Genomic DNA, 16320 nt, shown 5'->3' on the forward strand with positions numbered 1-16320 from the left:
TTCAGGCATACAAGATTTGCTGAGAAATAGGTTCTTGTTTCATCCAATGGTTCAGTCTTTGAGTACATAAATTCTCCTCTCTTTACTCTGCTTCCAAAGATGCAAGGCTTTCTCAAAGTCAACTTATCGCAAAAAACGAATCAACTTTAACTGCTTCCTCTGACATTTCCGCAATAAACTTTCGCAGCACTTCTTCGCAACACTTGTTTTAATGTTACACAACTTGGCAATCGTCTGCCGATCTCGCCAATCTCGTCTCGCGAGAACAGAAATCTTGTCATGCGAGATTACTTAACGCAAGATGAAAACAACAGTGGCGGTGATTGTCAAACTGGGATCGTTACTGGAAAAAAAGATGTACCGTAGTTTTTTTTTTGTCTGAGAAATGTCCGTGTGTCCCAAAAACACACATTATTTGGAACTGTGTGTCCCGCGGGAAAATTATGCGTCTAGGATGCGGGACGCAGAGGTAACGAGATGGCTGCAACAGTCACATGATGAGGGGAAAAAAGGGCCTTAAAATGGAGGCCTTGTTTCTTGTGCAGGCTTCAGAGGCTGGAGCAGGAGGTGGTCGGCGGCGAGCAAGCCCGTAATAAAGAATTCCAGCAGAGGCAGCGGCAGAGGAGGAAGGTGGCCGATCAGAGGAAAGCTCAGCTCGTTCAAGCTTTGTCGGACAACAGCGAGGAGAGCGACAACGTGCTGTTCAGTGTCTACGACTCCATTCAGGAGGAGGTCCACGCCAAAGGCCAGATGCTGCTCAAGGTCCAGGGAAAGGTCGGTCACAGTGCCATCACATACGTGCACGGTCGCCAAAACATTACAAATGCAATTTGTGACAGTTCTTGTTTGTTTGTGGGGGTTTCTCCCTTCAGTCTCCTCTTCAGGTGACATAAAGTGGCAATATGGCCAAATTCTAAGAGGGATTAAAACGGGTGGATTTTGCTGCTTAATTCATATTCCACCAAGACAATGTAAATCTGAATTCTGTGTTTACATTAGTGGGGGCACATGGAACATCTTCTTGTCAATGAATGTTTTGAGTTGACTTCCCCTTTAAAAACAAAGATGTTGCTGTTCAAAACACATCTACGTTAATGTCAATCAAAATTTAGCGAGATTATCTTGTGTTGGTTCTTAATACTTTGTGTCAGATCTATGACCTACGTACTTGAGTTGTATCACGTGTCAAGATGAAAAGACCATCTTCTCCTCCGGCAGCTGAAAGCAGCCAAATTAGAGATTCGTGACCTGCAGACCGAGTTTGAAGAGGAGAGGAACGATTACCTCGTGACCATTCGTCGCCTGGAGCGCGAGGGCCAGCTGCTTCAAGGTCTGCTTGAGCGCATGGCGCCGCTCGTTCGCCGGGACTGCAACTACAGCAGCCTGGAGCGCCTGAAGAGAGAGGCCGCATGGGACGAGGAGAGCGCTGCCTGGAGGATTCCCGACGTGACGATCCAGAGAACCACACTGCCCTCAGGTGGGACTTTCCATATTATAGCCTTTTTACGGCGGTACTAAATGCCAATTTGAACATGTTCCTGGTGTCCTCCTCACTTAGCTGTGCCTTCCAAGCTCTCCCCGCCCAGAGTCCTGGCAGCCGATGCCAAAGACATCATGGTAGGTTTTTGGCATGGCTTCATCCTCATCCTCATGAGTTTGCCATTTGTCCCCCCTCCCCGTTTCAGCCGCGTGTTCCCCAGCAGGTTGAGGAGGACCGCTACAAAGAGCTCCTGGACCGAAGCGACAGTGAAAACATTGCCAACGCTTACTTCAGATGCAAGAGGGCCAACCAGCTGCGTGGGGGTGAAACAGCCACGGGTCACGGTGAGGTTTTTTTTTTTTTTTGGGACACTGTCGTCCTTTTGATTGGACAGGGTAATGTCCCGCTAATACGTGAGTTGCTAGCCGTGAGTAGTGAAAAGCTTTGACTAATTAGCAAATCCTTAACTCATTCAATCCCAGCCATTTTCACTGGAGCAACCCCCTCAATCCCAGCGTTTTACTGAATTTTGACTGATCCTGCAAGGCCCACAAAAGATTTGGTTCCAATGCTATATAAACATGAAGCCTACCAAAATAAGGTTTCGACAGAAAAAAATATTTTGTTTCTATCTTTTTGCATTCTTCAGCAATCGGCATTACAAAATGGCTAAGTTTCATGAAAATGGCGATTCCTGGGCAAAAAAACGGAGAAAAAGAGCTTTTTGTAAAAGCATGCATTTCAAGCACGTGAGGCACCACTGCCACCTACTGGTCGCTTTTTGACATGATTTACAATGCAAACGGCTTATTCTCATTCACAGATTGCATCAGACCCTCCTCCTCTCTGAGCAAAAAAAAGAATTAGATGTACAAGTACGTCTTGTGGAATGAAAGAGTTAAAACAAATTTTACAACATCCTCTATTAATAGTTTGAACGGCAAACTGTAATCCAAAAAACACTTGAATATTTACTCATTTGACATTTCCCTGAAATTGGTTACTGATTCATTTGAAGCAGAAGTAAGGATAATAATACTCATGCGGCAAAGACTCTGTAACATCCACGAATAAGCCCGGCTAATTTTACAACATATATTTTTATACACCCCTGTGCAAAGAGGCCTGTTCCATCATTGATGTGACCAAACACATTTTCCCCACATCTTTGGGAGGTTTGATCACGGTCCAATCAAAGCAAAATTGGACCTTTTGGTCAAGGCATATTTGGCATAAACACAACACGACTCACAACCAAAAGAAAACAACACTTTCATTTTAGCTTGGTGGTGGCAGAATCATACTTTGAGGATGTTATTCTTCACCTGGCTCTGGAGCCTGATTTTTATTTACATTTTTTTTTCGTGTGTTTATCTAGGGGGGGAAAAAGTTGTGTGGGCCAAGGTGACTGTGAGCAGTTCTAAATATCAGTCAGTATAAGCACAGAAGCTTCAAGCTTCTCATTCTGTAAAAATAAAAAATAATTGTCAAAAGCCTACTAGAGCACCCGAAAAGTATTTGGGGTAAATCAGAGGTGCTTTAACTGCTGTGTGCTGTAAGTGACTGGTTAATTCTTAATCCAGCTATCTCCCGGTTGAGGATGTACACACTTGCACAATACTGTCCAACTTTGCTTTTTTTTTTAAACGGTTTTGGGCGAATCGTCAAGCATTTCAAAAAGCGCAAAAAATGCCAATAGGTGACCAGCAATCATGCAGGTGATGACCGCATTCAATGACCCTGCAGTCATGAAGACCGCCTTCTTTCACAGCAGCCCACAGCCCCTCCGTCATGAATGGGCCACCCCACCACGGCGCAAATCCGAGCCTGGACTCCGTCATGCCCCGTCCCTTTCGCCTCGAATCCTTGAATGTCCCGGTGTCCGGTGCAAAGGTGAAGCGGAAAAAAAACAAATCGCATTAAGAATGAAAGTAATATCATCGCGCACAACTAGCAGCATGTTTTGTTTCCACAGTGGCATGTGCTGTATATCTGTCCAATAACAACTAACCTCATTAGTTTGAAACAATAAATTACTCTTAAGCACCTGTACACCAAACATTTGAATCTTCTTGCTTCATTGAAATCATTTTTTGCATTCATTCCACTAAGAAAAGGTCACAATGTTTTTAATAATATACATGTTGGTATCGCAATGTACAACATTTTCATGATGCTGTGATGCTCATTCTGTCTTCATTGAAAATCATGCGGGCGGCCCGAGTGGTTAGCACGTCGACCTCACAGTGCAGAGGTCGTGGGTTCGATCCCCGCTCCGGCCTTCCTGTGTGGAGTTTGCAGGTTCTCCCCATGCCTACGTGGGTTTTCTCCAGGTACTCCGGTTTCCTCCCACATTCCAAAAACATGCATGGCAGATTAATGGAACACTCTAAATCACAGGTGTCAAACTCCGGTCCTGGAGGGCTGCTATCCTGCATGTTTTCAAAGTCTCCCTGTTGCAACACACCTGATTCAAATGATCAGATCATCAGCAAGGTCTGCGGAAACCTGATATTGAACCTGTTCATTTGAATCAGGTGTGTTGCAACAGGGAGACTTGGAAAACATGCAGGACAGCCGCCCTCCAGGACCTGAGGTTGACAATTTGAATTCTACTCTCCGTTCCTTTTCAAAAAACAAAAATGAAAAGGATGCCTTCACAATAAGATCGGTGATTGGCTCATTTCGCTGTCAATCAAGACAGATTCAGACTCAGATCATCCAATCATCATGCAGAAAAGCTGAGCGCCCTGGCCAGCCGATAAACGCCCACTGTCCATAGACTCCCAGAGACGCTGAGCATCCGATGGGCGGGACAAAACCAGCGTTTATCCAATGACTCGTCTCGTTTCAGTGCATTGGGACAACCTATGCATTGGGACCAAATTGAATAAACCCGAATTAAGTCAAAAAAAGTTTAATTTAAATTAGAAAAACAACTTATTTTAAAGTTTAAAATGCGTTTCTTAAGTATTGGCCAACACGGGTGTCAATCTTAAATTAAGTGAGATTGCCAGCATATGTTGAATGCAACTAATACATTAACTGGTAATCTAACTCAAAATCAAGTAATCAGTAAAATAACAAAATTACTTTTTCAAGTTAACTGGAGAAACATTGCCCACAACCTGTCAGGTGGTATCTCACATTTCACAATTTGGCCTGATTTCATCCTCCATTGTAGAATATGAGTTGGCAGTAAGAGAAGACGTGTCAAGTATCAGAATTTGACACCCCCAATTCGCCGTGGAAATATAAGCCACAGATAACCCCCCCCCCCCCCACACACACACACACACACTTTCCAACCCCCATTGGCCGAGCCTTGCGCCTGTGCCAGTGATCGCGCCAACCGCGAAAGGGAACAATTGGCCATTGAGGCATTGCGTAACCACGCAGGGAAGGAATTAAAAGTCAAACACGCGAAAGGGGAAAGAGCGGGCAGAGAGAAAGGACAGTCCGTCTCTAAGTGAACAGGCGTGCCGTGCTCTGGCTAATCTGATAATGCAAGAGGAGCATAACTCTGGAGTAAGACGAGTAGTACGACCACATAGCTGCCCTGTAAGTCAACCACTACTCAGTACGTGCAGTCAAACATTTTATTTTTCTTGTCCGTGTGTGAAAAAGACAAGGTAGAAATTGTCATTTCTATTTTTCAGTGTGAAAGACACATACTGGCAATTAGTCCAAATCTGAGCATTTTCCCTCCCTTGAAATCAAAGAAAAGGCCCAATTTTTGGATGTCTCTTAACCCTTTAATGCCTGACCCATCAAGGAATAGCCAGAAAAATCTGATTTTTGGGAACTGAGATGTTCATTAAAAATTGATCATGAATGATCGGTGTGAGGTATTGTTTGGATTTGTTTTTCCTCACTGATCTGTTTGGAAAACATGGTCAGAGCTGAATTCTTGAATGCTACATGTGTTCAATATTTACAGGGTCGCTCATATTAAAAAAAAAAAAACGGCTAAGATGTTAAAAATCAGAATGTGTGCACCCAACTTAAGACGATAACAGAAGTACTGAAATCAGAAGCTGTAACCTTTACTTGAGCCGATGTCCAATTTGAGGCACAGGCAGGGATCCAGAATTTGTCAAGGAATGTAAAAGTCCTGTAAACGTTCCCTTGGAGCCTAAGTGCTCTGCTGGCAAACAATCAATGCTACTTGAGCTGCAACGCAACACAGGACACTGTTGAGGGAAAAAAACTAGATAAAAAGACCGAGCATGGAAAGAGCTGCTTTAAGTTCTTCCTCTTCATCCTTCCCGTCCGCTGCTCTGCTTACTTGTGTGGTTCATCTCTGAGCAGTCCCAATTTCCTGAGAGCCTCTTTTCTGTCTGCACCCATTCCGGGCACCATCATCACCGTGTACGGCACCGAATTTGAGGCTTTGGGGGCGGCCGGCTCATCCTCGAGGACCGTTTTGAGTTTCGGTTCGGGATGATTCATCTCATGTTTGTGGTTGAGCAGGGTAGTGGTCAATCTGTTGGGTTTGGCGGGATGGGGGAGCGACGTGGCCGATCCGTCGCTTCTCCTGGATGAGTGGTGGAAACTAGCACTACTCTGCAGCTCCTTGCTCCTGGGCGCAGGGGCCCCTGGGGCGTGGCAAAAAGAGGGGCTTCTCAATGGGCCGACGATTGAGGGAGTTTTGGAAAATCTGTCGTCCGCAGACAAGTAAGACTTCGGGAGCTGCGGTCGGGCCAGTCGAGCAGTTTCTGACTGTGGGTCTTTGAGGAGGCCGAGCTTCAGCAAAGCTTCCTGTCTGACCACTTCAGGATCTGTTGCGTTCTTCAGACCGTGGGATGAGTTTGAGGCAGGGGCCGCTTCCTTTTCCGTCTTCACGGAGATATTTGAAGGAATCCTTTTGGGTTTTGGAGCAACGGGTAGCGGGCCTGTCGTAAAGCCGCCGGCTTCGAAGATGGCTTTGTCGGACCTTCCGACGTTGGCGGTGTTTGAACTTTCTATGATGACCGGAGGACGTCGGACCAAGTCTATGGTGTGATCGACTGTGGGACATAAGGGTGTTTTCTTTGTGGAGGCGCTCCTCCGCAGGTAAACAAGCGCATCATAGGATAAAGGTCCCCTTTCGCCTGTCTTCACCAGGTTGTCTTTGGATTTGATTACAGGAGGTGTCTTGACATTGACATCGGAAGGTACGTGAACGCCGGCGGGCTTCTGGCTGGAACTGTTGCCGAATGAAAACGACTTCTTTTGGTTTAGCCGAAGGCCAGCTTTGACTTTTGGTTCAGAACAATTTGAGCTGCTGGCCAAAACGTAAGGTGTTGGCACAAGGTAGTTCTGGATGGGTTTGTTCTCGACTTTTTCCCTGATGGTTTCCATAGAGCTGTGCTTTTGCAGACCTGCGGGACACAAGGTGTTTGTTAGAAAACCCCAAGTTGACTCACTCTCTCCCTCGGCGGTCAGGCAGAAACGATGACAAAACAGACACGTTTCCGATCAACAACCTTAAGAGACGGGCTTCGTAATCAAATATGCAATGGCTGCGCTAGTATCGTGTTTTGTTGAGTACATGGCAGCTAAATGGCAACTGTTGCCAGGAAGATTAGCTCACCGTTGAGCTTGGTTTTCCTCATGCAGGCTGACAGGTCCGCCAGTCTGGAGGCCAGACTGGCGGGGCCTCCGGGCAGGAGGTCCACTTTGTTGTCGGACAGTCCGCCGTCGTCCTCGGTGTCTAAGGACTCGATGGTCTCCTCCAAAAACATGAGGCAGGCTTTCTCCTCAGCAGACAAGTGGCCCAGACTATCATCACTCTGTAATGCAAAAGAATATCCCCACTTGGAACAGTCCTGTTTTTCCAGCTTTGAAAATTTTGAGACCAGGAGACTCACGAAAACGGAATGTCCGCTGACAACGCTGTCACAGCTCCCCGCGCTGTCCACTCCAGCCAACATATCCAGTCCAGTCCCACCTGGCCAGGTGTCACTCTTTGGCATTTTATCCAAATGGCAGTGTCACTCTGCATCACAAAAACATTTCTGGTTAAGATTGGTTTAAAAATCAGCGGTCACCAACATCTTTGAAGGCGAGAGCCAATACAACAAAGTCCTGGAAAAGAAAGAAACTACGGGTGTGCTAAGCAACACGCATCGAACAGGTCGGCCAAGGGGATGAACTGCAGTCGATGACAGAAACATGGCGAGGGCTGCAAAAAAACACCCAAAGGCGACAGTCAGCGGCAACCTCCACGGGCAAGGGTGTGAAGGTATCACCATCCACTGTTCGAAGACTTGGAGAGAAGAAATATACAGGCCATACTACAAAATACAAACCACTTATTAGCATCTAGAATTGGAAGGCCGGGCTTCATGCATTTCACCTCCTGAAGAGAGACTGAAGGGAGATTATTCACAGAAACAAACAAGAACTGAAAGTAAAGGCCTGGAAAAACATTTCAAATAAAGAATGCAACAGTCTGGTGAGGTCAATGGGTCGTTGGCTGAATGCAGTTGTTATAAGTAAGGTAAGCGTCATACGCCACCAAATATTAAATGCCAATCATTTTAAGTTCATTTCATAACGTTTGCTCATTTGAAAAGTGGATGGCGTCAAACAAAAAGCTGCTCTGTCCTGAGTTCTTTCACACATCTTGATGTCAACCGCGTGAAAGAAAAGCTGGACTTCTCAACTTTTGTCTCATCTTCATCTTTTGATCTGAAACCCGAATGTCTTCCGTATTCAACAAAAACAAAGGAATTGACCTCGCCATCCAAAAACTTTGGGAGGGGACTGTATGAGAAAACATTGATCGTGTTACTGATTTCCCACAATGATTAGGAATCCGATAAATATCACCGTGACCCTCCTGAGGATAAGCGGTTTGGAAAATGGATGCGTTGGTTGTTAAATATGAATATGCAACACTTTATTTGCTCAAATCTCTGCCCATGTTTATATTTTCAAATGACCTACCACATTACTAGGAAATCACAATGTCTCATCACTAGTTATTTTCCTAACAGGCCCCAATGGTTACTCAGGTGGTCCTTGGTGGTTTCCTGCTGCGTGTGGCCACCCGGGCAGTGGTGCCCTGTTTTGACATGTACAAGTTCATGAACGTACCGTGTGTTATGTTCAGCGTGAAAAGCGAACTGCGATATGGTGAGGGATAACTGTAGTTTGTGCAGAGGATGGCGGTGTGACTTGGATTACAACACACACGCTGCTCCTAATCGCCCTCAACATGATCGCATTCACAGACCCCACCTGCATCACACACAGCGTGTGTATTATACTTCGACTAAATCCCTTTGACAATTCAAGCAGACTGTAGCACTCAAGATGATTTGTACTCGCTAGTTTTGGCTGCTTTTCAGCTCTTGGGATAGAAAAGAGTGCACATTATTGTTCACACTAGGCAACCGCCAGCTGTCAGGATGTGGACGTAAGATAACAGTTAAACCATGCAGTTTATGCAAATAAATGTGGCTTCCAGATGATTTATGACATTTGGGTATGTAGTCTGGATGAATTACACAAGATAAGGACTGACCCAGGTCTTTATCTTTGTGATTGTTGGCCCCTTCCTTCGTTGTGAGTAGATCGGGGAGGAAAAGTCACTCAAAACACACCACAGGATAATCACTCAGGATAATCTTTTCGACACAGCCGATGATGTGATTGTCATCTGATTGCCTGCAATGCTCAAATTTAGATTACATTCAATAACCTTTATTTAGTCCCAATTGCATCGTTTCAGCAGCAACAGTCGATATATGAATGGCCTCATTATTGGTGTGGAGTCCACTTTCCGATTGTTAGCCCCAAACATCTACTTGAGCACATCGCAGAGGAAAAAAAAAACATTTTTCACACATTCCACACCAGAGGATAATTACTTAGGATAAAATTGTCAATTTACCAGACAATTGCTCAGTTTTTTTTTTTTTTTTTTTAATGACGTGTGTGTGGCCGATTTTTTTTTTTAATTGAGATCACGGGCGCAGGGGTCTTTCTATGTTTGGTTACTATGGCTACAGGAAATATGAAAAACAAATGTCAAAACCCCAACAAAAGCCAGACAATTCTAACTGGCGTTCTTCGTAAAGGTTTGCACCTAATGCTGTGGCCGCTGAGTGTGTCCACAATACGATTATAAGGGCGGATTAAACTAAAAAGGAATGACCTATTTAATCAATACTCAAGGACAATATTAACAAATGGAGATATACCGTAGAAGGCTCCGTAATTGTCGTTTAGTGTCATTAATACTCCTTATATTGAAAAACCAAACGATTTTACACACGTCATCGGTGAAGAGACTGTTACAAAAGAAGAGTTATAACGCTCGTGGGAATGTTTTACGTCTGTCGTTGATCATAAGTATCGTACCTGTAAATCGTTTGCGCTCCATGTACTCGCTTGCTCCTTGTATGTGGCGAAAGTGCTCCTCAGCTCGCTCTTCGTGCTTACCTGCGGAAGAGCTAAACTGTCAACCAATCAGAGCGAGGCCTAAAGACGTTGTCATGGCAATAAGCTGACATAAAGACCTACTACTACAACTGCACTGACTCGCCCCCTCCTGCCCACAACCCCAGAGCTGAATTGACTGCAAAATTAGAACGGAAATTTATTGGAATCGGAATTATTTGTCGTTAAATATGTGCGACAATGCGGTGACTTCTCAGCATGCTTTGTAGGGGTCTTCGTAAATAAGCGTGCCAATCTAAACGTTGCGTTTTGTTTGCTTTGTTATGAGTGTGGCTGTGATGTCATACAGAGGAACATCTCAGGACATGTAAACTTGAATGTTCACTTTTACCAGACAGCGTTTGCAGTGACCAGGCCTGAGTTGTGCCCGGCCGAAAGTGCTCTCGAATGAATGAATGCATGTGCAGTCCCTTGTGTTTTAATTATAAAGTCCTTCAACCACATACGATGGCGTGACAGTATTTTGGATTTTTTTTTTTTATGTCAACGGTTGTTGAAGCTGTTCGAGCAGTACAGCAACTTTGAGGCACTTTGAAACAAGACTTAAAAACGTCCCCTGAAACCCTAACTCTACTTCAAAATCCTACTTTTTTTAATGACACAAACACAACACTACTGTCTGTAGCTTTTACTTGTGACACAACACTGCAGAAAAAGTCAAGTAAATCCAGTTATGTAATGTTTGGTGTGCAACATTCTTGGAAGAGTAGTGATGAGAACTTGTGAAATGGCAAGGTGAAAAATGACAACAAAAATCGCAGCAGTTCACATTAAAACAAGAAAATCCTGACATGACTTTTTGGCAGCAACCTGGTACTGAGCGACGTTCTCCTCATAAAACTTGAAACAAGTGTCAACATTTTCACATTATTCAAATTCACAACAAAAATTACAATTTAGTAAACAGAAAATTAAGTCTCTTTTGTTGACAGCACCATTATTTGCCATCTCCTTGAAATGAAATAAGCACACAAACCGAAACAAAAAATTCACTTCAAGTTTTACCATCTCAGGAAAATCAAGTCAAGAAAAATCAACAGTGAAACGCCAAATATTCCGTGATCTCAGCACTGCCCCCTGGCGGTCTGGGGGGACATCACAGAACGCCAAGTTGAAAACTTAATGGGGTTCCAAACGCCCGACCCATGATAATAAATCTAAACAAAAAAGCCTCGAAAGTCAAACTATCATGAAACAATTCTCCATCTTAGTGAGCATCTAAAGATACAGGTGCTCGTTTTAATTTAAATGAATTAACACTTGAAATGTGTCATTCAGTGTAGAATGAATGTTTGCATTACACAAGTTTCACATTTTAAATAGCATTACTGAACTAAATCAACTTTTTCATATTATTATTATTTTTTGACGAGCACCTGTATTTTTCCTTTTTTTTCCTTTTTCTTACAATTATTCTTTTGGGGGATGAGGAAGGTTCATCGTCCCTCGACAGGCACGACACAAGAAATTGAACTCAAAGTGCCACAGAGGAAAGGACTTTGATGGGAATCCTCAAAAGACGAGGACTTTGACTTTCATTTTTGTCTTGCATAAAAATTAGGCATGTTAAAATGTTAGTTTTTGCATTTCCAAGTTTTAATTCAATACTGTTTCCTATTATTTTCAAACGAGAGTTTGAAAGTCAGTGTCACGTAACAAGTTGGCCAGTTCCGTCGCTACGTGTCTTGCGTTCACGTAGTTTTCAGTCGTGTGTGTGTGTGCGTGCGTGCGTAACGGAAGACCTCCACCAAGACCGAAACACAGCTGAGAAATAAACGAGTCTAACATTTAAGAGGGTCATAGCTAAAACGAGGCGAAGTTGGAGAACCATTTTCCCCCCACTGGGAACGTAGACTAAGCATGATGTCCGATTAAAAAAAACACTACTGTACCTCCACATACGTTTAGCAAAAAGCAAAATTGTTTTGCAAGGGCACACAAAGACAATCTGTACAAATTAGAGCAAATTTCCTCCGTATTTACTAAGCACACACGTTTTTCTTGTGTGTGTGGGGTCCCTCTCAATTTAAAAGTCAGCAAGTGCGGAACCTATTTGAGTTGACAAAATGAGAAGTTGCATGCATTTCATTGAATACACATGAGAAATTCTGACCTGAGATGTTAACGCTTCATATTAAATGTGATTATCTTATTTTAAATAAAAACAGAAACATTTCCTCATTTTAGTTTAAAACCAAACTCTAGATTGACGTTGCCTGCTGAACTTTCAAATTTGGTCAATTTTGCTCCCTCCACCCCTCAGCTCCCCCCACCCCTCACATCAAGACAATTTTAAGCGGAGTAAACCATGGTCAGCAAAGACAAAGGCAAATGATAAAAACATAAGTACTAGAGAGTTACCATTCGTCATGCTGCCAACTTGGTTCATTTCTGTTCTGACATTTTTACCAAATTTATCGTGCTGGCATTGTCTTCTGGATATGATCAGTATAAACTGACTACCAGACAAAATAGCACAACAACTCTCTGCACCATTTGCAGAAATGACTTCATGCGTTTTTGTCCAAAATGTATACAGTCCATCCCTGCTATATAAATCTCCACGTTTGATACTTTGCCAATTTACTGAGCGTCAAAAATTGGTTTGCAGTCTTTGGCGATGCAATTAAAGGGGAAGTCAACCAAACCATTTTCTTTACGGGAATATGTTTTCTGCAACCCCACTGGTCTAGCGTCTGTGCAATATGATCTGAGCAGTAAAAATCCAACCGTTTTTGTCCATCTGACGGGAGGGCCATTTTGCTACCTGCGGTCGACTGATGACATCACAGTCGCTCAGGGATCAGATAACGACCAATCACGGCCCACCTGTTTTCTGTAGCTTAGCCATGACTGGTCATTACCTGAGCCACGAGCAACTGCGACGTGATTTTCAGCCGGCAAAAGTGACAAAATGGCCACCTTCCGAAATGAGTGAAATGGGTGAGGTTTGCTGCTTAATTCATATTACACAAGCACAATATTAATTGGGATGCCGTGTTTAGACTAGTGAAGGCACGCTGTTAAAGTATTTTGGGGGGTTGACTTCACCTTTCATGGCTCAACAAACCAACTGTTTGTGTAGTTCCTGAAAAGTGATTGTTTTAGTTATGCAACGTTTCAACACGACAGCGAAATGAAAATGGGCAGACAGCATGTTGAAGGCAGTTTGAGTCTGTAGGCAGAGGTGTTTTCTAAAATGTTAACAAATGTGGATTAAATTTTGACCAGTCGAGGCAGATCCGGAGAATAATGGCATTACCAGTGCTGGGTGGCCAGTTAAATGTTGTGGATGTCGGTGAGGTAGACCAGTGATAGCAAACTACTGAGCCGCGGCAATTTCACTTACTTGATTTGGAAATGAATTACAACAAATAATTTACCTTTGTTGATCTATCTATGCCAGTGATGTATTGTGACAGACAGAACAATAAAATGTTCTTCTGATGGTGTTCAATTAACCTGCATGTCATCCTGTTGCCATTCATACAACAGAATAACGCAAGTAATCCCCCGCCCCCCCATCAAGAGGTTTATGATTGCCTTTTGATGCCACAAGATGGCGCCAAAGCACACTTTTTAGACAGGGCTTGGTGCCATCTTGTGGCATCTTCATGGTGTTTCGGAAAGAGCACAAAAATGTGAATCAGCGAGTATTTTGCCCCACTCCAAAAATAAAAACAAACAAAATCGGCAAATAAGTGAAATTGCAAATGCGTCGGTGGGGGACACACCATACATACTAGGGCTGAACAATTAATCAAATTCCAACTAATAATGCAATGTAAGATAATGCAATTTTAATATTCACACCATGCAGTTCAAGTTACTGTTTTGTGAAACATGAACATTTGGCGTGATATAGATAGATAGATAAGATAGATAGACATTTATCTTATATATATATATATATATATATATAGACACACTGTATATGTTTATGCCACACTTGTTTGGTAGAATTGTGAAGTTGTCGTAGTGAACTCTAACTGAAGTGGATCAATATGTGTCTTATTCATTCTGGCTACCCTTATTTTAGCATATAAGACCAAAAGCATTTTTGGATAATAAAGCCTGACCTAGAAAAAAATAATCACAAATGAAATAGCAATTCAATGATTTTCAAAATTGTTCAGCCCTAATATATAATTTTTTGCTATTTATGTTTGGTGGTGTGCCATGAGACAATTTTTTTTCTTTAAAATATGCAACTTGGTTCAATAAAGGTCGGGAAACACCGAGGTAGACGGCCACATAACGTGGAGGGGTGGCACACAAACAGAAGCAAGTAAATGTTTCAGACTTCGCCAAAATTGGTGTGGCCCGTCTCCTTGGCATGCTCGCGGGCCTCCTTCTGTCCTACCAGGCCCGTCTGGCACACCATGCACCGCAGCGCAAAGCGGTTGACGTCCGTGAATTGGCGCTTGCGGCGAGCCTCGTCGGCCAGCTCCAGGGCCTGCGCCAGGATGACGTCATCGCCGGTGGAGAAGACGGTCTGGGGGGGCGCGCTGGGCACCTCCCTCTGTAGCGGGTCATAATGGATGCCGTCGTAGATGAGAAGCACGCGCTTGCGGTAGCCGGCGTCTTCCCCAAAGCGATCCACGCGCACTGTCTGTGTATCCACCACGCAAATCTCGCACTGGTAAAACTTGGACAGGATGGACACTTCGATGGCGCCCCCCCATGTGTCGTCGCGCCGGATCCAGGCGCAGTAGTCCTCATTGCTCTTGCCCAGAACAGCCTCAGAGTACGCTGCCGGGTCACTGGAGACGATCTGGGCGATGAGGCCGCGCATCTCCGGGGCGCACGCCGGGTCATACACGCCGCCCTCCACCACGTAGTTGACGCTGGTGAACAGGCACGAGTTGTCGGCCGGCACCACGCGGCGCGCCAGTGTTGGTAAAGCGTTCAGGCGAGGCGTTTTGGTGACGATGGGATGGGTGCCCAGCTTGGCCTTGTTTTTCTCCTCCTCCACAATGAGCGTGTCGCCTGTGGGGGATGACCACACCACATTACTACGGTGGTGAAACCTCCACCGCACCTTTTTTTTTTCCTGCATAAATTTCCCTTATTTCCAGAACAGGGGTTACCAATTTTTTACACAGAGTAGCATCTCAAAAAAAAAAAAAAAAAAAAAAACTTAACTCACAAAGTAACATCACAATTACCATATTAGAATGTACTGTACATAATTGCATTTAAATAAATGTTTGATCAACTTTTTTCCCCCCTAAATGACAAAAAATGGGTAGGTGGGGTCTGGGAAGGCATGTGTCAATTGTGCCACACAAATCCTTACATATATACACACACATATACATATATGTATATATATATACACACACACACACACACACACACACACACACACACGCACACACACACACACACACACACAAGCGAGAACGCCCTTCATTCAAAGAGGACCACCGGCCAGGCCAAAATCTGAAAAATCATTTTTTTTTTTTTTTTTTTTAATCCAACTCTACTGCAAATATAAAAATAACTGCATGATAGCTTCGCACATCTTTGCATCCACTGATGAACTGTCTGCAGATTTATTTCTAGTCGTGTTTTTTGTGATTAACTCTGAATTTCTCGCAGGGTTATTTTTGACCAGTCTTCATGTCAAATTTATGAATTGCAATTGATAAGCTGTTAATTTTTTTGCTTTCACTAGAGAGCTTTATTTGTGAAAACCTGATGAAAATAAATTCACACATGAGTGTAAATAAGTATACACTACAGACAAGAGCAGTGGTATTTGGAAACCCAGTTCAGATTAGCAGCAGGTACAATGTGTGTTTACAATGTGCTCGCTTGATATAGAACATACTGCACATGCATTGTGGTTGTTTGCATTTGAGTTGACCCACCGTTCAGTTGTTCGATGTGTCAATGGCTGCGTTCAGACTGCAGGCATATGTGATACCAATCAGACTGCAGTACATACTTTTATCTCTGGAAGACTTAATTATTGTAATGGTTTTCTGACTGGAGTCCCTCGAAAGAGCGTCACAGGTTCTGACCACAACAACGGTTTTACACTAGCTCCCAGTCAGCAAGAGAACAGATTTTAAAGTTCTGCTTTTTGTCCATTAATCACTCAATGGTTTAGGTCCTAATTATTGAAGAAATGCTCATGAATAAATACGGTAAGCCAAGTAGGGTTATGAGGTCCGCAGACTCGGGTCAATTAGTGGACACCAAAGTTCAAATCAAACGTGGTGAAACAGCATTTAGCTGTTGTGCCGCATAGAAATGGCGTAAGCTGCCAAGAGAAGTGAAGTAAGCTCCAAGTGTAAACGCTTTTAAATACGGGTTAAAAACTGCTTTTTCTCCCCTCCGGTAGGTCGGACAAAGTTTTTATTTTTTTATCTTTTTTTTTT

The 16320-nt window shown here is 43.6% G+C and overlaps 3 protein-coding genes across 5 annotated transcripts in view; 1 reads left to right on the forward strand and 2 right to left on the reverse strand.

The window, feature by feature from the left end:
• kif17 (kinesin family member 17) overlaps positions 1 to 3615 on the forward strand; it is a 35218-nt gene extending 31603 nt beyond the window's left edge. The window contains exons 12-16 of the mRNA XM_019856682.1: positions 546 to 774; positions 1219 to 1477; positions 1559 to 1617; positions 1686 to 1824; positions 3252 to 3615. Coding sequence (XP_019712241.1) covers positions 546 to 774; positions 1219 to 1477; positions 1559 to 1617; positions 1686 to 1824; positions 3252 to 3403 — 838 coding nt within the window. The 3' untranslated portion in view covers positions 3404 to 3615. The remainder of the gene's footprint in view (positions 1 to 545; positions 775 to 1218; positions 1478 to 1558; positions 1618 to 1685; positions 1825 to 3251) is intronic.
• A 1450-nt stretch (positions 3616 to 5065) lies between these two features.
• On the reverse strand, positions 5066 to 13544 carry LOC109507255 (specifically androgen-regulated gene protein). 2 transcript variants are annotated; one of them, XM_019856576.1, is made up of 4 exons: positions 9833 to 13544; positions 7354 to 7460; positions 7056 to 7254; positions 5066 to 6843 (listed from the first exon to the last, which is right to left on the reverse strand). In XM_019856576.1, the coding sequence occupies exons 2-4, from the start codon at positions 7435 to 7437 to the stop codon at positions 5765 to 5767; spliced, it is 1362 nt and encodes a 453-aa protein (XP_019712135.1). In that variant the 5' UTR covers positions 7438 to 7460; positions 9833 to 13544; the 3' UTR covers positions 5066 to 5764. The 2 variants fall into 2 exon arrangements, with proteins under 2 accessions (XP_019712135.1, XP_019712127.1); XM_019856568.1 differs by having other exon boundaries at positions 7333 to 7460.
• A 328-nt stretch (positions 13545 to 13872) lies between these two features.
• yod1 (YOD1 deubiquitinase) overlaps positions 13873 to 16320 on the reverse strand; it is a 6608-nt gene continuing 4160 nt past the window's right edge. For both annotated transcript variants that reach the window (XM_019856614.1, XM_019856623.1), the window contains exon 3: positions 13873 to 14920. In XM_019856614.1, the coding sequence (XP_019712173.1) occupies positions 14229 to 14920 (692 nt within the window). In that variant the 3' untranslated portion in view covers positions 13873 to 14228. The remainder of the gene's footprint in view (positions 14921 to 16320) is intronic.

Source organism: Hippocampus comes, unplaced genomic scaffold (assembly GCF_001891065.2).
Source record: "Hippocampus comes isolate QL1 unplaced genomic scaffold, H_comes_QL1_v1.1 scaffold17, whole genome shotgun sequence".
In the NCBI taxonomy this organism is placed as follows: domain Eukaryota; kingdom Metazoa; phylum Chordata; class Actinopteri; order Syngnathiformes; family Syngnathidae; genus Hippocampus; species Hippocampus comes.